This window comes from Miscanthus floridulus, unplaced genomic scaffold (genome assembly GCF_019320115.1).
Source record: "Miscanthus floridulus cultivar M001 unplaced genomic scaffold, ASM1932011v1 fs_417_1_2, whole genome shotgun sequence".
Lineage (NCBI taxonomy): Eukaryota > Viridiplantae > Streptophyta > Magnoliopsida > Poales > Poaceae > Miscanthus > Miscanthus floridulus.
The window spans coordinates 25,755-45,879 of NW_027096720.1; the positions used below are offsets into that span (position 1 = coordinate 25,755).

The window sequence follows — 20,125 nt, forward strand, 5'->3', positions numbered from 1 at the left end:
GAAGCTTCCCCAAATAGCTGGAGTATTCTCAAAGTCAAATTGATATCCGCTGCTGCAGGTTGGAGGAAGAGAGCTACATCATCAGCATATAAGGAAATTCTGTGCTGAATAGGCCTTCTAGCCAGGGGTTGCAGGATTCCTTCCTCATCAGCCTGTGTGACCATCCGATTCAGCACATCCATCACCAAGATGAAAAGCATTGGAGAGAGAGGATCTCCCTGGCGGAGCCCTCTTCTATGTTGAATAGTCTCCCCAGGGCTGCCATTTAGGAGCACTTGGGTGGAGGAAGTTGAGAGCAGTCCGCAAAGAAGATCACACCATCGAGCACCAAAGCCGAGCTTTCGGAGTACCTCCAGCAGGAAAGACCAATTTACTGAATCAAATGCCTTTGTGATATCCAATTTCAGGAGTATTCTTGGCTGCCTTTGAGAGTGTAGGTATTTTACAGTCTGCTGCACCAACATGAAATTGTCCTGAATAAATCGTCTTTTGATAAAGGCGCTTTGGTTGGGGGAAACCATTTCATCAAGACGGCCAGCTAACCGGTTGGCAAGGATTTTAGTCACTAGCTTAGCAAAACTGTGTACCAGACTAATGGGCCTAAAGTCCTTTACCTGAGCAGCCTCATAGTTCTTTGGGATTAGGGTGATAAATGCAGAATTTAGCATCCACAAGTTCCTGAATCTTTTTTCCCAAATGGTGTGCAGAGCAGACATTACATCCTCTTTGATTATTGTCCAGCAGGTTTTATAAAACTTTCCTGTGAACCCGTCTGGACCTGGGGCCTTATCAGTTGGCAAGTGTTTGATGGTTCTCCAAACCTCCTCCTCCGTAAACGGTATGTCCAGGGCCTCTAGATCATATTCTGGGATATTGAGTGCTTCAAGGTTTATAGTTCTTTCTCTGTCACAGGCTGTGCCGATCAGGTTTGAGTAAAACTCGAAGATTTCAGCTTCCTTTTCCTCATGTGCAGTGACAATGTGATCACCCGCCTTCAATCTAGCAATAAAATTCTTCCTTTTTCTATGTCGTGCATGCATATGGAACAATCTGGTATTGGCATCCCCTTCTTTAAGCCAACCTATTCGAGATCTTGACCTGGCTATAGTTCTCATTAATGAAGCTAGAGCGAGCGAGTGCTTCTTCAAGTTGTTGCGCAGCCATAGCTCGTCAGGCTGGAGAGCACGACTGTCTTGGGCTATGTCAAGCTGATGAATAATTTCCCTTGCCATGGACAGTTGGGAACTGATGTGACCAATTCTCTTTTGACTCCATCTTTGTAAGCCTTTTGCCGTTGCTTTAAGTTTCATGGGATAGAGTCTCCAAAGGGCAACGACGGGGTTGGACAGAAGACCACATCTCTTCAATAGTTTCCTGGAATCCATCAAGACTAGGCCAAAAGGCTTCAAAGTGGAAGCGTCTTTTGCTTGGCAGTCTGTCACACAATCCGAGGATGAGCGGACAGTGGTCAGAGTCATCAGAAGCTGAGCTCTGAAGAAGACTTTCCGGGAACATTTCCTCCCAGTCAAGAGAGCAGAACACTCTGTCTAGTCTTACCAGAGTAGGAGAAGCACTGGTTAGGGAACTAGACCATGTGAATTTACGACCATGCAAGGGGATTTCATTAACCGCCATATCCTCAATCCATCTCCTGAATCTTCCCATCATTGCTCTATTTAAATTATTATTGTTTTTATCTTCATCCTTATATATGAGATTAAAATCTCCTGCCACCATCCAAGGGCCTGTACATTGGACACGTACATCCTGCAGCTCTTGCAAGAATTGGATCTTTGCTTCATTATCTTGTGGCCCATATACACATGTCAACCACCATGAGCCTCTACTATCAGAGTTGAATTGAACAGATGTGGAAAAAGTATCCACTCTACTTGCACTTACTGAACCCAGGCAACTTCTCCAGGCAATCAGAATCCCTCCACTGGCTCCGGTCGATGGTAGAAATATGTAGTTGTTATCAAAATCAATACCGAGCATAGAGAGCACAAGCTGCCGTGAAATTGTAGTCATTTTTGTTTCTTGTAAACAGACAACATCAATTTTGTAAGAGTTTACAACTGTTCTGACGGCATCTTGTCTTTTTACTGAATTAAGCCCCCTTACATTCCATATCAATATATGAGATGGGTCCATAAATATTGAGAGTAAAAAACGACCAATTAAGAGGAAGCCTCCATCATACCAGGTACTCAACTGGCTCCTCAACAGGGATCTCATCAGGAGAGAGCCATCCAAATAGAGCAGCCAATGCCTTGATGTGCAGGGGTGATAGAGGTTGTTGAAATCGTCGTACATATTCCTCCAGAATGTGCTGGCTGAGTTGCTCCCTTTCTTCTTCCACATCAGAATCCAGGGCCCGCACAACTTGTTTCTTTAAGTGGTCAGGACACGCTTCTGGTACGCCCAGCCCGGCGAGGCGGCGACTTCGTCTTGGTGCGTCGCTGGGTGGCGGAATCCTTTTTCTCCTCCGTATGTTGATGCACGGGATTGGCAGGATCCGCCCCGGCAGCTTAGAGAGCTTGCTAATGAACTTTGATGCAGGACTGACCGGGCTGGATGGCGCCGCAGCCACAGAGCGAGCTCCAAGTGATCTCCTCCTGGTGCGACGGCGGGTGTAGACCTGGATGGGTCGGGCGTACCTCGCTGGGGCACAACGTGCTAGCTGTTGGCGACTCGAGGAGACACGTTGGGTCCGCTGTGAAGTCACAGACCTCGGCCGGGGCGCAGGGGATGGCCGTGGCGAGGAGGTAGAGTTAGAGGCGGTGGGAGCAGCGGTAGCAGGGGGTGGTGAGCTCAGTGGCGGGATAGCAGCAGAGGCGCTGACGGGCGGCGGGGAGGGGGCGGCGGGGGAAGAACACGGTTGCGGGATTGGGGATGACGGAGACGTGGCCGGTGACACGAGGCTGACGGGAGTCTCAGCCGGAATAGATGTGCTAGCAAAACTGAAAGTTGGGCCACCTGGAGCTTGGGCCTCGAACAGCCCATCCAGGCGGGATGTGGAAAGCAGCCCAGAAACCACCAGCTGATGCCCTTCAGGGCACACCGAAGGCCCATCGGAGAGCTCCAGAGGGATCTCGATCCGTCGCCTCACGATGTCATTAACCTGCCCGACATCTAAATCTTCATTCGCAGCCACAGCCGTATCCACCGCTGTATCCACGTCCAGATTGCCCGCGCTCTTCATAAACGTCGTAGCACGAGAGCATGAGCCCTCGGGCAGCGATCCCGCGTTAACGGCATCACCCGCAGGCCCGGCCGCCTTGGACTTTGAGCGAGCCGCCTCGAGACTATGCGCGCGTCGCAAGGCCCCAGTAGTCTCGTCGTACTGATCATCAATGCCAAGATCCACTGCTGCCTGGACGCGAGGACCCAAGCGTTGGTGAACAGGAGCCCTGCTCGCTTGACCGGCGTTCGTAGCTTCACCCGGCGCCGCGGCCGGAGCCATAGGAGACGACGGAGAAGAACGAGGCCTACGGCTCCGGCGACGATCACGATCCTCATCCTCATCTTCTGCATCTTCTGGAGGGGGGTGGGGAGGATCTTGATATGCACCCGGCTCGGCGAGAGGACGAACGTTGACCTTGATGGGGTAGGCTAACGTCCGTACGCCGGAACCGCGTTCCCAGGCGGGCTCCACGATCTCCAGCATCATCTCCGGGGGGAAGAGAGCGGGATCGGAGCACCATGCCTTTACCATGAATACATCACGACGATCAGCATTGCCCGGGTGCAGTCCATCAATCCAGCAAAGCTCGTCCAAGAGAACTTCAGCAGTCTCCAAACTCCAGGCATGGGTAGGGATGCCCACGAGATCAACCTCTACAGCCACTGGGAGGCTCGCCGCCGTGGCCTGGACAAACCTCGTCCACCGCCTGACGTGCAAACGGGCAGAGCTGGTGACGATAGGTCGCCCTCCATTATAGATAGTGCCAGCGAGTTCCTCATTAGGCAAGATCAAGAGGAAACTGGACGGACCCCAGGGACGAAGGGACAGCCGAGTTTCTTCGATCTCGAACCTAAGGGCAATTGTGGCACGTACGAACCCGATCCCGCCGTCGCCCGAACCTCCAAGCCAGGTGATAATCAGAGCGCAGCTCAAGGCATCCTCGCAGCGGGAGAGCCGGTCTGACCAGTCGAGAATGCGTCTGGGAACCGCTGGAGCATCAACGCCCTGCGTAGCTTCGACGGTAGGCTCCGGCAGAGGGTGGGCGGGGGCGTCGTCTTCATCGCCGGTATCGCCACCCAGGAAAGCCGCATCCGCTGCGGGACGCGCCCTCCGCGGGCGACGGCGTCGCTTACGCCTGTGCGTCGTGCCATCGCCCGAGGCCGAGGATTGCACGCCCGTTCCACCACCAGCAACAACTGGAGACTGCGTGTCCGTCGGTCGCGACAACGCCGAGACCTTGGGACGCCAGACCAGCAGCCTACGGCCAGAAGCGGGGCGGGGACGACGGCGGGATGGGCAGACATCAGAGCGATGCCCAAGACGCCGACAAGCAAAGCACCTCGGACGGGAACGGCAGGACGCGGCCAAGTGAGCGGTAGACAAGCAGTTGAAGCAGCGCCCTCGTAGATCCTTCGGGACTGGCCGCCGAGGGGGAAGCGCTCTCCGATGACGCTCGCGGCGGCGGCGACGACTTTCCGAGGTAACCCAACCATCGCGGTCAGGAGGAGCCGCCGCGGCCGGACGAGTGCGCCTATCGCACGGCCGGAGGATAATCCGCACCGGCGCACGAGGAGGTGCCGTGGCCGCAGACGAGACATCCGCCTGAAGAAGGGCCGACGAGGCAGCGGCTGGCACCGGGGCAGCAAGAGGAGATGCATCGCCGCCGCCCAGCAGGACATCCTTGAACGTAGGGGGTTCCAGCTCCACAGGGAAGCCACCAGAAGACGGGGAGTCGTCGCACCATCGCTGGCCTTTGGAGCGCCCAGCCGTGGCACCGGGGGTGGAGGAGAAGGGGCCCTCAGGCGCCGGAGAGGGAGGGGGTTGGGTGGTCGGCGCGCCCGGAGTAGGCAGCGGCGAGCGGCTGGTGGAGCTAGGGGACAGGGAGGCGCCGGGAGGGGGAGCGGGAGCGACGGAAGCCATTGTAAGCAGCTATTAGTTCACTGCTGACATTCGTTGTCATGATCAGTCTCATGGTGTTCATGATTTCAACTTGGAACAGGACAGTGGTGAAAAGTTGCTTCAAAGAGCTAAAGAAGTTGATGCATGCCTTATGGTTCCCCTTGTAGAAAACAGTAAGTTTAATGCGCTCAGGGATAAGAGGTCAAATTCAACTGAAATCTTCATTGAGGGTCTGATTGAAGATAGAAAAAAAATTGGCAGCTGAAGTATCTTCACAGATTAAGGCACACCTTACAGAAAGATTTGCAGCCAAAGAACAATATAAGAGATCCAAGTTAGAATTAGAAACCAGAACTAGAAGGCTGGAGAAGGAGAAGATCGATCTACAAAGTAACTTGGAAAGGGAATTGGATAGAAGGTCAAATGATTGTTCAGTCAAACTGGAGAGGTTTCAATCTGAAGAACAAAGACTACAGGAAAGGGTAAGAGAGCTTGCAGAGCAGAATGTGTCATTTCAGAGAGAAATTACTTTGCTTGAATCATACAAAGTTGATGCTACTAGTAGGATTAAAAGTCTAGAGCTGCAAAACAAGCATCTGAACAATGAGTTGCAGGAAGTAAAAGGTGATCTTGACAATCTTCATAGCTCCTCAGCAAAATTGCAAGATAACCTTACTATAGCTATAGAGGAAAGGGACAGGATCCGAGAATCTCTGAAAGACAAAGAGGAGGACAAAAAGGTGTTACACAAAATAATTGCAAGATTACAAAGGACGTATAACGAACAGGAGAAAACAATTACTAGCCTAAGAAAAGGATTTGGTGCTGAAACAGAAATGAGAGCTACTGGAAATAGTGACATAATAAACAGGATGCAGATGGAACTTCTCAGACTTACCAGAGTTGAGCAAAATCTGAGAGGAGAAATTCAATCCTGTACCCTTGAGATGGAGTCTCTTAGGCAAGAGAATGTAGCGATTTTCAATCGTCTACAAAGGAGTGAGGATGGAGCGAATTTTTCCAGAGTTCGTCTTGGCCAGGAGCTTCAGGCTAGAGTGGAGAGTTTGCAGACACAATGTTTATCATTACTTGACGATTCTAGCCAACTTTGTGCCATGTTGTTGGAATTGATCAAATCAAAGAAGAGTGAGAACAGCAGTGTTGTTGATGCATTAGTAGCCATCGAGTACACTCTGAAGTACCAAAGCATGATAGGAGGAATTGAGAATGTAAAACAGAGTCTGCGTATGATCAAGTCTCTGTGGACTGAGAAGCAAAACGAAGAAGAGATTAACAGAGAGCTGAAGGTTATCTTTCAGGACAAGAGAAGTTATTCAGGGTATGACCTATCTTTTGGTTTCTTATGTTTAGGAATAACTTAAATCTTTAAATGTTGTTAGTAGTATTATGAGTTCCATTTAGATAACATGACATTTTTCGAGAAAAAAAATTAGATAACATGACAGACATTTTCTTGTAACTCATTGTGAAATAATTCTAGTGTAGTATCTGTTTTGTAGAATATGAAAATACATTTTCTTAGCATAGAAGTTGCTGGAATAATATAGTAGCTTGGGTAATTCAAGCCAAAAGCCAGCATCAGAAGCTAAATCAATCCACATTTTTTGTATTTTTCTTTTGTGCAGGATGACATTGAAATTAAGCTGAGAGAAGAAGCTATGATCAGCAGGGTTCTAAAGGAGAAACTTCTGTCCAAGGAATTAGACATTGAACAATTGCAGTCAGATCTAGCAGCTTCAGTCAGGGTCCAAGAGGTACTGCAAAATGAGATCCAGAGAGTTCAAGATGAACTGTGTTGCCTCACACACAAGTATCAAGCATTTGGAAGTTCAGGTGACCCGAAAACCCTGATTCCTGAAAAGCTATTTTTGATATTTTCCCTTGTCAAATCGATTTTAGTTTCTTACTTCCTAAAATCTGTTGTTTCTGTCTTGATGCATTATCCTTCTAAAGGTGAATCATTAGATGTTGCCAGCTATATTTTTCTACTTGTTTCTGTTGATATTACACCTGCACATGACTCCATTGTCATATTTGGTTTCAATTTCGTACATTGCAGGGTTTGAAGAAAGACGAGATAATTAACCAGGTTGAGCAGGATTACCAAGAATCTGCAAAGGAACTGACTGCTCTTCGCTGCATGCTCAAAACAGTAAGCGATGAAAGGGATGTCTCGTGGCAGGAATCTAAGCAGATGAGAAAAACTGTCAGTGGCTTGCAAAATGAAGTTACTTCGTTAAAGCAGAAGATTAGAGCACTTTATGAAGATTCACAGCTTAAGGAGAGTGAGATACTGCTTCGAGAGGGTGAGATTTCAATATTGCGTGACGGTAGCGACGAGCCATTTAACATCATCAGCAGCCCTCGATCGATGAGGCAGTTCGGCATGGAGTAAATAAATCTGCATAGAACAAATAGCAGAACTCGATTCTGAAGTAGACGATGTTTTTGCCTTTGTGAACAACAATAGTAGCTTGTGTGGCTCTTTAAACCAACTCCAAGAGACTTTATATCCTTCCTAATTTATATGAATCAAGATTTTGGTGAAAAATACACTTCAACATCCTATTCAATTTTGGTGAAAAATACAATCCAACACTCCGCCACGATGAGGGTGGTAGCCACGGCGGGTACGCCTGCGGGCGTCGAGGGTGTAGCGCGCGTCATGATGAAGGCCGAGATGTTCATGCACCAGGACCGCAGCGCGCGGCCTGTCACCTTGCTGCGCCTGGTCGACTGACACGTCCCTGTTGGGTTGCTCTGAGGACGCGCGCTGGCTGGCGTCGAACTCGCGTCGTCGGGACAGCGAGCTCTCGGCCTGTTGTGCCGCCGCACGCTAGAGTAGTGTGCGAATCTCGCGATGGGTCCGACGATCCTCGGGTGTCGCGGGCCCGGAAGCCCCCGGAGCAAGGCCGCCGCAGCAGCGATGTTCTGGCTTGCCCTGGTGAAGTGTGGGAGGGCTTCGTCGTCCTCGATGATCCTCTGGTTCACGTCGCGGGCCATGGCACACGCACGCCCACTGTCTCTGTGGCGTTCGAGCTCCGCGCGTTCCTGCTCGAGCTGGAGTAGTGCTTCCTTGAGCTCTTAGTGTCGGGCCTTCAGCTGCTCTACCCGCAGGCGAGGTGGGGCCCCTGCATCCCCCTCGACCTCATCGTCGAAGCCGTTCGTTGGGGTAGCCTTTCCTTCATGGATGCTTTCGACATACCCCTCGGGAGTACCTGTCATAAAACATTCACGAGAGGGGTGATGGCTCCCCCTACTGGAGTTAGAGTTGGAGGGTGACTCCGATTCTCCTGCGAGGAGGTCATAGAAAGATTCCGCGACATATTTGGTCATCCCCACGAACTCATCGTTCGTGGGGGATGGAGGCGTGTGTTGCACCACAAGGTGGCCAACGGTCTCGGCGGCGTTGCGCAGACCGAACGGAAGCGCTGTCGGGGCACTCCGGTTGAGGTATTCCGGGGAAAGCGGCTCTCCTCTGATAAGCAACGTCATGACATTAGCGAACGAGAAGGTGAGGCGGCCTAAGTCCTCTCGGGACGGTCGGGGTCCTAGGAAGGAGCCGAGCTGGCGTTCTAGCCTCCCGTAATCGAAGCCGAGGATCTGGTCGCTCCCAGGGGCGCGGGCCTCTGGTGCGTGCAGCCGCAGCTCCTCAAGCGCCTCGGCGATCGCATCAAGGCCGACGGAGTGGAGAGGTTGGACGATGACGGGAGCTTGCACCAACTCTCCCCCCGTCGTGACGATGAAGTGCAGGTTCCCGAAGCGCACATGTGCGCCCAGGACCTAGCTGAAGCCGTGACTAGCCATTCGAGGCCTGATGTGGACGTTGAGACGCGTAAAAAGCCCCTACCTAGCGCATCAACTGTCGGTGTTTCGAGTTACCAACTAGGAAATTTCTAGTATTATGCGTCTAGCTCGGATGGTGCGCTTAGAGGACACGAGGTTTATATTGGTTCAGGCAGAAAGTCCCTACGTCCAGTTCGTCGCTGCTGCTCATGTTACTAGCGCTGAAAATTTGTAGCAGGGGTTACAAACAAGCGAGAGAGGGACATGTCCTAAGTCTCTGATGTGCGTGTGCTCCTAAGGCATGTTAGGACGTGTGTTTTGATATCTACAGCCGTGTAGAGTGGTGAACCGCTATCCTCTCTCCTGGGGCGTCCTGCTTCCCCTTTTATAGATGAAGGGGAAGAGCAGGTTACATAGAGAGAAAGAGGAAAAAGAGCCAAGGAGAGGAAGGCTTTCAGGACCGCTGGGCCTTTCTTCTCCTTTATGCGGGTCCCACCGACACTGCAGATGGTGACAGGGACGGCTTCACGTCGGGCGCCTGTTCGCCGCTGATGCCACACTCCGGTGTTGTCGGTGGGTCGTGACATCCCATTTCGTCCCGGCGGGTGACGTGACGAACCAGCGTGTTGGTCAGCGGCCGTACAGGGAGTATGCGGCATAGTGACCATGCGTCCGTCACTGTTGGTGATGTGAGTTCCCTGGAGTGACATGTCGCGGGCATGGGTCATGTTGAGATGTGCCCGCTCCCTGCACGATGCCAGAAGTTTGACCTTGGGTTGTACTTTTTGGCCCGTAGTGGTTGACGGCGGTACGGGCTTCCATCAAGAGCCGCGCCTGAGGGGTCGAGCGAGACAAAGCCCCCGACCCAGAGGTCAGGCGAGGCGGAGCCTGCGCACCTGGGGGTCGTTTGGAGCTGTAGTTGCGCTCTTCACTGCTCGGATGAATCAATGTTGATGACCATTAGCTTATTCTCTTCGGATACCCTAGTATTAGTCCCCGACACACCTAAAAAGAGCTACGGCTTCTTCAGCCATGATCCCTCAGGTGAATTTGAAACCTTTTGGTTTAGGGGCTTGGCTCCTAACAAACAAACATACTAAGGTAATGTTTGTAGGTACAATTTGTTAGTGCCTAAAACAATGTATCACAAGCATGAAAACAGAAACACCAAGCAGGTCCAACTTTGCAGTAATCATGACAGCGCATGCAACATACTAAGTGCCAGCACGAATAAGCAATCATTTTGACAAGATGTTTCGTATTGCATTCCACTTAGGGGGTGTTTGGTTGTCACCCCTAAAATTCATGTCACATCGAATGTTTAAATACTAATAAGGAGCATTAAATATAAAGTAATTACAAAATCAATTACATAGATGGAAACTAATTTGCGAGACGATTTTTAAGCCTAATTAATCTATCATTAGCACATGTTTACTGTAGCATCACGTTGTCAAATCATAGACTAATTAGGCTTAAAAGATTCGTCTCGCAAATTAGTCGCAAGTTGTGCAATTAGTTTCGTAATTAATCTATATTTAATACTCTATGCATGTGTCCAAACATTCGATATGACAGAAATTTTAGGAGACACTGCAGGAACCAAACAGAGCCTTACCCTGATGAATCATCTGACAAAGAAGTAGCACCCTTGTGCAATGACATGATTGATCCACATCCTCCAAATTTGTCATTGGCACAACCAAAGTATTAGCCTGTTTGTTTTGGCTTATTCGCTTGTATCTGACTTATAATCCACGGTTTGAACAGTGTTTTTCTCTCACACCAAACCAGTCAGCAGTACTTTCAGCCATGGCTTATAAGCCAATTCAGCCGAAATGAATATGTTGTATACTTCTCTTATTCCTATCCATGCACAACATGTCAAAATCAGAAATTCCTATAAAAATAAACAGTTTAACAGGGGAGCATAGACAATAAAAAATTCAGACCAATTATCGATAATGCTGTTGCACACATTATACAGGGCTCACACGTGACATAAAGGTCGCATCCTGCAAATTTCTCCGCGACCTGTGGCTGATCAAGACCCATGCTTTGCCACTGCCGAAGCAGGACATCAATAGCTTCCATCTCAGCATGTCTTGTAGCCTTGCAACATGGGAAGTCACAACATAACGACATGAATTGGCCAAACGAACACACGAAAGAAACATCTTAAAGCCGACATCTACAGGCTCCAGTAAAAAAAGAAAAGAAAACATAGCTCACATCTCGGGTGGCATTCGTCTTGTTGCTTACAGAGGAAATCACTTTCCCGTCCTCCACAATCACACACCTAACATGAGCGAGGGAATTAGCAAGGATATAACCAGGCAATTAGCGAAAAAAAAAGAATAAGTAAACGACTATCGCGAATAAGCGAGAGCATACCCAACAGGGACCTCGAGGTTATCTAGCGCAGACTTTGCCTACACAAAACAATCAGCCGAAGGTAAAATCATACACGCTCCAGTTGCAAAGCGAGCAGGATTAGCAGCCGTACCTGCTCGAGTGCTAGCTCCATAAAAGCCGCCGCCATCCTCCGGACCAGGGAGCGAGGAACCGAATTTCTACGCCAAGCAAGCACAAGGAAGTGACCGCACGGGTCGGCTGGCGTCAGGGCGCAGCCGCGCAGGGTGCTGGAGCGGACGAGCTGGACGGCGCTCGGCAACTCGGGGGCACGCACGGCCGCGGCGCGTCGAGTTAGGGGCGTCTCCGCGGCGGCGGCCGTCGCTCGGGCGTTGCTGGAGAGCGTCTCCGCGGCGGCGCTGGACTATACCCTCTGGGCCCTTTTCTATCTTGGGTGGGTTGGGTCACTTTTCGGTGTCTCATAAGCCCGTGGGCCGTGCCCATCCCCTTCGCCTCCCTCCTCTCTGTCTCTGCTCGTCGCTGACCACGGCGTCGAGGCGTCGAGCATCTATCCCAGACCGTCTCTCTTCCCCTACCGACCGCGAGGGAGATGAGCGGTGGCGCGCGGAGGGTCCTGGAGGCGTGGAGGCTCGGCGTGGTGAAGTACGGCGAAGCGCTCCAGCTCCAGGAGCGTCTCGTCGCGGACCGCAAGGCCGGCCGCGTCGGCGACCTCGTTCTGTCGCTGCAGCACCCGCCGACCTACACCCTGGGCAAGCGGCGCGAGAAGGCGGAGCGGAACCTGCTCGCGCCGGAGGCCGAGCTGCGCGCGCTGGGCGCCGAGCTCCACCGCACGGAGCGGGGCGGCGACGTCACGTTCCACGGGCCGCGGCAGGCCGTGCTGTACCCTGTCCTCTCGCTCCGCGCCCTGGGGCTCGGCGCGCGGAGGTACGTCGAGGGGCTCGAGTCCGCGATGATCCAAGTGGCGGCGCTCCACGGCGTCTCCGCGAGGCCCGGGGACCCCGGCGAGACCGGGGTGTGGGTTGGGGACCGCAAGATCGGCGCCATCGGGGTCAGGATCTCATCCGGGTTCACGTGGCACGGCCTGGCATTCAACATCGACCCCGACCTGGGGTACTTCGAGCACATCGTGCCATGCGGCATCGCCGGCAAGGGGGTGACGTCGCTGCGGCGGGAGGTGGGGGACGGAGTGGAGCTCCCGGCCGACGGGGTCATCCACGACCAGCTCGTGCGGTGCTTGGCGACAATTTTGGGTTTTACCGATGTGGAATTCAAGGATGATTGTGAGCGTGGAGACCTTATTGGAGCTGCAGCTACGCAATCCTGACGCGTGGTTCAGTTTGCGTTCTTTAGAACGTCCTGGGATCAAAATTTGGAATGTCTTTTTTCAATCTGATACATCCTGTGATCAATTTTTGGAGCACAGCTTGACAGGGCACAATTCTGTCTGTACTTGCCTACTTATGGCTCGTTTAGTTCCTTCGTCTAAAGTTTACTTCCTATCTCATCAAATGTTTGAACACATTTTTAGAATATTAAATATAGACAAAAAAAAAAATAACTAATTACATAGTTTATAACTAAGTTGCGAGACGAATCTTTTAAGTCTAATTAGGCTATGATTTGACAATATGTTGCTACAGTAACATATATGCTAATGATGGATTAATTAGGCTTAATAAATTCGTCTTGTAGATTACTGTCAGATTCTGTAATTTATTTTTTTATTAGTATCCGAACACCCTATGTCATATGACACTCTGACGTGACATCTCAAACTTTATCCCTGAATTTAAACCAGGCCTCAGTGTAAGGACAACAGTAACACTTGCGTTGGTACATTGTTTTTCGAATTTGATTGGTTGCAAAAGCGCTGAATCGTCAGTGGATGCTGTTGATGCTGTGATTCTCTTCAGTTCTCTGTTTTTTTCCTTGAAGTAGTAAACATTTAAAGGTGGCGGCAACGAAGCCCTCGCAAAAAATTAGCTCACGACGATTATCTACGATTTGCTGCTCAGGGCTATTTGGAATGTCGGAATTTTTTTCTATTTATGTGTTTTTCCTGTGAATTTAGAGTGTGAGTTTTCAAAATGAAAAATTACAGGACAAGTTACGATGGACGGTAATAATTCATTCATCTTTCATTAAGATCATAATTTCCACTCAATTCTTACCCTTCCTCTTGAAAGTGATTACTGAGAGTTGGCTCTCTGGACTTCCATTTCTCTTCCCACCAAAACTCACTCCCACGAAAAATACAAAAGATTTATAAAGTTCTATCTCGAAACTCCCATTTCCCCTTTGAATTACCCCAACCAAACATGTTGGAGTGGTTTTAGAATGCCTTGAAAAATGAACCCGAGTTCAACTCATATGTATCTTTGCTATATTTTCCTATCTAACTACTTCCTCCTATCACAAATAGAGGTCTATCTAGGGGCTTTTTTTTTAGGAAATATCTAGGGGCTATTTGAACTCACGAATAGAAAAAAACGTAGAATAGAATGTGCACTACAAGATCGAACATTTGGATGGAGAGTACGAAAAAAATATAGGAATTCAATAAGAGAGGATAACACAAAAGAAACTTTCCATGAGGTTTAACATATTGGTAGGATTCCTCCAAAATCCTTATAAAACAAGACATTCCATAAGAATTTCATAGAATTTTAGAACCCAATCTATTGTTGCAAAGGGATTCTTAGAAAATTTTCCAATAATATTCGAATTGCCTAGAATTCCATCATTTTTCTTTTGTTCCAATGGGTCTGACCTTGCCTATGTCAAGTATATATTACAAGAATGTGTTCATATGTATGGTCAACCAATAACTTGTATAAAACTTTAGATGGTGCTGGTTAAAATAAAAAAATGTTTGACTTTACGTTCTATTTGGTGGTGCTTCATCAACTCTAGAAATATATGTATTATTAGATGCGTAGTTAGAGGTATTACGCATTAGACACGAGTACGTAGTTAGAGGTATAAACAAAACATTTTGAAGTTATAGGTACGGTGTAAATTTAAACAAAACATTTTGTCTGAAGTTCAGACTAAATTTAAATATTTAAATTATTTTATTTAAATTATTTTAGTTTAATCTACGAACTACAGATATGAGAGGAGGCTCTTAATTATTTTGTTTGAAGTCTCGGTGGAGCTGTGTCCATGCTACTTTTCATTGTTATTTAGTAATCAGTGTTCAATTATAGTCTAATTAGGTTTAAAAAATTCGTCTCAGAAATTTCGTCTAAATTGTGTAATTAGTTTTTTTTTTATATTTAATGCTTCATGCATGCGTCTAAAAATTCGATGTGACGAAGAATCTTAAAAAATTTTGCAAAATTTTAAGAACTAAACAGGCAAGCACAGACACTCTGCATCATCCTCTTTGCCAAAAAAAAAAAGGGGGGGGGGGGGGGCCTACTTCGTCTTTGTCTAATTTTGCTTCAAGTTTCACCTTGTGTTCAGATTTTAATCGCCCTCTGATTGCCTTGCATAACCCGGTAGTTTCATAGGAACATTAATTTATTTTCGCTCTATTTCTATATATATAAATAATATCCTGAATATTAGAATATACGTTAATCAACAGTCACAGCTTGCATACATGAACTGTTGGATTGAAATTAGCAGTGGTATTTCGATTTCTAACCAAGAAAACAAAAGTAACATGCGAATCTCTAGTAAGCTTCGGCGTGTAACAAAGGAACAAAAAGAAGACGACATCTGTATCATATTAGTTTGTCGAAGTAAAATCAATTGCCTTCCACTGATCAATTTACAAAAAATGGAAGAACCTGATAGACCCAAATCTGCCTGCATCTACCACCTCTTCCGGCACGGCGCCGGCGGCACCCGAGAAGGCGTCGTGGCACTCGGTGCTGCAGGACGCCGGCTTCTGCTCCACGGCGCCGGCGCCGGCGCCCCACGGGTACGTCTCGGACCGCCGCAGCGCCAGCACGGGCGGGTTACTGATCTCCGGCGGCGTGCCTCGCCGCGCCGCCGCCGCGCTGGAAGAGGGCGAGCCGCCGCCGCTGGCATTGGTGGCCGCGGCCGGCGGTTCTTGCGGCGGCGCCCCGGACGAGGAGTCAAAACAGATGGAGACGGCCTTCCCGGACGAGGTCTGCAACTGGAACTCGGAGGGGGAGAGCGGGAGGAAGGCGCTGTTGCACGAGTGCTCGTTGTAGTAGGTGACCGCGTACAATGGAGGGTCGCTGTGGTCCTTCTGCTGCACCTGCTTCGTGGCCGGGCAGTTCATGTTGTCCTTGTACGTGCATCTATAGTAATACCTGCAGCGGAGACAAGAAGAACCTGTGTGTGAGCGAGTGGAATGAACATTTGCTGAAATTTGGCCCGCCGATTTGGATGCGGAGAATGGGATGAAACAAACGGCAAAGTCAAAGGAGGTTGGCTAATAATACTACAAAGGCGGATTCTTTGCTGGCGAAGATAGATTTCTCAGAAGACGCGCAGGCAGATGCAGAATCCCTTTCCCCCCACGGTAAATAAAGTAAAACAAACGAGGAAAGAAACAGAACAAGTAAAATCCGGGCGGACCGGACCTGGGGAAGTTGGTGTTGTTGATCTTCTTCTCGCCGTACTTCCTCCATTGGTGGCCATCGTTGTGCGGCGCGAAGGTGTCCACCTTCCTCATCCGCTTCTCCTTCCTGCCAAGATTTTTCCCCCCCAAAACAAAGAGAAAATGAAATCAGGCGGCGCCCTCCAAATTGAACCGCGCTGGTGCGAAGATCACAGGCGAAACCCAGCCGCAGCCAGTTACCTCGAATTGATGTGCGAGTGATGCGAACTCGGCGCCGGAGACATTGGTTGGTTCCGGTGGAGGAAGGAATCAAGAAATGCAGGGACGGGACCGACCGGAGGAGAGGGGTGAGGAAGAAGACGCGGGCAGCCGGCCAGCCGTGGGAGCAGACAGCAGGTTGCAGGCCAGAAGCGCTTTTAATTCGGAAGCGTACTTGACCAGACACCACAGCACACCGGGGCAATCAGAGGAGGAGCAGCCCTTTTAAGCTTACGAATCACAACACATCACAAAGAAAGAGAGAGAAGGGACGGGACGGGAGAGAACTCCATAATAATGGAGACCTCGCGGCGAAGATTATCTTGGCCTCCGGGCGTATCGCTGTCACGTGCCCCCGCTCACCGACGGCCCGGAAGAGGGGGCGACCTGAGAAATTTCTGCGCGCCTTCTTCTGAGTCCCCCCCAGCTCAACACCGCCGGAGCCGGAGGTGCGCACAAGTGGCCTCCAATGATGTGTCACACGTATTTGTTTATTGCTTAAGCACTGTCATTGATATCACAGTCACAACTTGGGTTAAAAATTAATCCCAAGCTGATCGACTATTTTTATCTAAAAATATACTGTACTCTCTTCGGCGAGACCGGCTCAAAATCTTGTTTCGGAACGAAAGGCCATGTTCGGCCAGTGTACAAGCCGTTTGCGCTGATTTACATGAACGAGAGGGTGTTAGGTTGCCCCTCCTAAAATTTAGTTACTGTCTCATCGGATATTTGACACATGCATGGAGTATTAAATATAGATTAATTATGAAATTAATTACATAGGTTGTGATTAATTTGCGAGATAAATCTTTTAAGTCTAATTAGTTCATGATTTGATAATGTTTTGCTACCGTAAATATGTGCTAATGACGGATTAATTAGGCTTAAAAATTCGTCTCGTGAAGTACTGACGGATTATGTAATTTGTTTTTTATTAGTATTCGAACACCTCATGCAACATCCTCCGGACACAGCTTCTAAATTTTAGTAGCTGGATCCAAACACCCACTAATTTATTGGGAGATTAAAATACTTTACCATGGCTGATAAGCCGGCTCATAAGTTGAGGTGGTATCAAGATAATAATAAATAAAAAAAGAAAAGAAAAAGGAGGTAGGGCTAGGTACTGTACCCTACCAGTTGGGCTTGACCTGATTGATGCTTTTCCCAGGCGGAGGGCGACTGGGAGGTGCCTGCTGCCGGCTCGCGCGCGCCTCCCAATAGTCAGTCAGTCCCCCGAAACAAGAGAAACCTACCGCGTCCCGATGGAGGATCGCAAATTCGCAATCGCATGCCTGGGTTTTTTTTAAAGACCTGCACATGCTGCAGGCCAAGTTGGGGCGAGAAGGAATCTCATCTCCCCCCTTTGCCTTTGCGTGCTTTCCGCCGAGTTTTTTTTAGGACCCCGGAGCATGGAGGTGAGCTCAGCTGTGATGTTTCCCGCCCCCACTGGGTCTTTAGTTAAAAGTAACCCCGGCCCACCGGCGATTGGATCGCCGGACCATCATCTCTCATGCCCGCTGCTGCCAGTTTGAGTATTACGCGTGCAGGTGGAGGGAGGCCACCCAATTGGCCGCTGCCGACGCGATAAGTATGGCATTGGCACGCACGGCGTCACTCCCTTGCTTTGGCTGCTCTCTAGTCGAGCGGTTGATTTGGCCGTCGACTCGTGGCGGCGTCCATGACCATGACGCGGTAAAAAAAAAATTGCAGAGACGTAGGAGGAGCGGTAAAGAAGGACGATGACCGACAGGAAATTCCGAGAGGAACGAACGCGAACGCACATCCATACTACTATTATTCTGTCCGGCGAAAATGACGGCCACGGGATTAATCAATTCGCAAAACCGGATCGGTGCACATGAAACCATAACTCCGGAGGCCAGCAAAGTCAGAAACGCTAAATCAGAGGGGACAGGCTAACAGGCACAAGATGACTTAGTTTATTGCAGCTCATCACTGAATAAGGCCCAGTTTAGTTGCCAAATTTTTTTGGCAAAACGCTACTGTAGCGTTTTCGTTGTTATTTGATAATTAGTGTCCAATCATAATCTAATTAGGCTTAAAAGATTCGTTTCATGGATTTCGTCTAAACTGTGTAATTAGTTTTATTTTTTATTTATATTTAATGCTTCATGCATGCGTCCAAAAATTCGATGTGACGGAAAATCTTGAAAAATTTGGCGTTTTGGAGGGGAACTAAACAGGCCCCTAAGACTCTCCGTTTAGCTAGCAAGCAGAGCTCTGACTTTCTACCCCCAGGCCCAAGCATGCACAAACCGCTGCTGAGTTAGACAAGTCCGCATTTGATTATCCGGAGTGGTTAGTCCTGCTCTTCTTCATCTCTGCCCTAACCTTGAGATTTACAAACACTTTGAACACCGGTCCATCTCAAAATAATAAAAAAGAAACCCTAGAGGAAGACGGGCACGCCAGCCCTTTTTTATAACGGGCTCTTGCCCCTCCTAGAACGGGGACGGGTATCGTCTCCTGATTGGCTGGTTGGTAAGAGGGAAGGGGTGCATGCAATCCAGATCTTGGCTTATTCATTGACCTGCATATATGTACGCCGCTTTGAATGCAGAGTGTAGTTGGTTATGGAGTAAATAAACTACGGCGCCGCGGCCCGGTCCCTGATAAAACGGGAGAAAAAAAAGAAGAGAAGTGTGGCCACAATGAACTGCACGATTAACAACTGGGGGTCGAGAGACCCAGGGATAGAAAAAGTGTATGATTGGGCCCTGCCTACGTGTGTCATCCCATCAGCTTACACTGCATGACATAGACTATGCATTCAACTGCCGCAAAAACCTTCTCACCACCAAGTTTTGATAATCCACTCTCTTTACGACGACTATTGTGGCATGTCCGTGCGTTGCTAGTGAGTAGCTAATAAATTATACTAAAAATACATGGGTCGCACTATAAGATAATAATACTGTAAAAATTAAATATCAACGTTAAAGTTATAGTTAATTCAAAAAGCAAAGTTTGTGAAATTAACCGTCACAAAGAGCGCGATGTCACAGGCTTACAAACTCTACTTTATAGACATTTCCGTGATGCGTCTAAGATAATATTTTATATCGATAGGAAGAAATATCTAATATCCATTTCTTTCGTGCGCTAATAAATCCACGAATAAGTTCCGCCACATCTCTATACCATCCTGTACACAGGCTCGAGTATATATATGTCAATATTAGTGCCTGTCACATGGGTAATATTGCGTCTCTTGAAAAATCTTCCACAAAAACTTAAAACAAAGTATTATACTCGCCGTATAAATATGTGTGGCTTTTGGTTTATTTTACGTAGACATATATTATAGAATAAGATATCCACTTAAGTGTTTGTGGCAAGATTCACGATTAGCGATATATAGAAATAGTTAAATCGTAGGTATTATTATTGCAAGCTATAGTGACTCTACGTTAGTTATCCATCTATGTTCTCTGCAATGTTTTCTTCCCGTCTGAATTTTTATTTGAAGACATCCTCATTCCATCCAGGAATATGTACATTCACTGTGTCCGTGTACTGCAAGGTAAATCTAAGAGTGTATCTGGCATACATCAGCGCGGGTGTGTCTTTACATCAGTCTTCAATAGATCTAGGATCAATCATGATAAGCATCTTCTCCTTCTGATCGAAAACATAAAGTATATACTTTCAAACGTGCAGTCATGGTAAAAGAAACTGCAAATATGCTAGTGTTTAGAATAGTATATAGGAAACAAGTAATAAAAGCAGGAGCAAGCGACTTACATATCTGCATTGTCTAAGCTATATTCCATATCCTCACATACATCAATCGCAGCAACCATTTCTTTCTTAGTGTATTTTTTATGGTACTCTGGCATTTTTGTTAAAGCACACATTTTCTGGAAGAGAATGATATCGAGAGTAAGGATTAGTATAACTTGGCCTACTTTATACAATTAGGAGAACAACAAATAAGACAATATAATATAGCACGATAAGAATTTTAAAAATGTGCTTACACAGAATCTCAGGTCCATGTGATGCTTCATAATACTATTGTATTATTTCATTGT

At 48.3% G+C, this 20,125-nt stretch overlaps 3 protein-coding genes and 1 pseudogene across 5 annotated transcripts; 2 read left to right on the plus strand and 2 right to left on the minus strand.

Moving 5' to 3' along the window:
* The first annotated feature begins 5,126 nt into the window (after positions 1 to 5,126).
* Positions 5,127 to 7,596, plus strand: LOC136531705 (intracellular protein transport protein USO1-like; annotated as a pseudogene).
* Positions 7,384 to 11,529, minus strand: LOC136531703 (tRNA-specific adenosine deaminase TAD2-like). 3 transcript variants are annotated; one of them, XM_066524357.1, is made up of 6 exons: positions 11,400 to 11,529; positions 11,288 to 11,325; positions 11,126 to 11,192; positions 10,846 to 11,005; positions 10,512 to 10,759; positions 7,384 to 7,508 (listed from the first exon to the last, which is right to left on the minus strand). In XM_066524357.1, exons 1-5 carry the CDS (start codon positions 11,433 to 11,435, stop codon positions 10,674 to 10,676), a joined length of 387 nt encoding a protein of 128 aa, XP_066380454.1. In that variant the 5' UTR covers positions 11,436 to 11,529; the 3' UTR covers positions 7,384 to 7,508; positions 10,512 to 10,673. The 3 variants fall into 3 exon arrangements, with proteins under 3 accessions (XP_066380454.1, XP_066380456.1, XP_066380455.1); XM_066524359.1 differs by lacking the exon at positions 7,384 to 7,508 and having other exon boundaries at positions 10,626 to 10,759; positions 10,888 to 11,005; XM_066524358.1 differs by lacking the exon at positions 7,384 to 7,508 and having other exon boundaries at positions 10,636 to 10,793; positions 10,888 to 11,005.
* Positions 11,530 to 11,839: 310 nt separating this feature from the next.
* On the plus strand, positions 11,840 to 12,723 carry LOC136531702 (octanoyltransferase LIP2, mitochondrial-like). Its single transcript, XM_066524356.1, has one exon. It carries the CDS (start codon positions 11,856 to 11,858, stop codon positions 12,588 to 12,590), a length of 735 nt encoding a protein of 244 aa, XP_066380453.1. The 5' UTR covers positions 11,840 to 11,855; the 3' UTR covers positions 12,591 to 12,723.
* A 2,260-nt stretch (positions 12,724 to 14,983) lies between these two features.
* Positions 14,984 to 16,409, minus strand: LOC136531706 (transcription factor WRKY19-like). The gene is made up of 3 exons (XM_066524361.1): positions 16,047 to 16,409; positions 15,829 to 15,933; positions 14,984 to 15,555 (listed from the first exon to the last, which is right to left on the minus strand). Exons 1-3 carry the CDS (start codon positions 16,088 to 16,090, stop codon positions 15,045 to 15,047), a joined length of 660 nt encoding a protein of 219 aa, XP_066380458.1. The 5' UTR covers positions 16,091 to 16,409; the 3' UTR covers positions 14,984 to 15,044.
* Between the last annotated feature and the right edge of the window lie 3,716 nt (positions 16,410 to 20,125).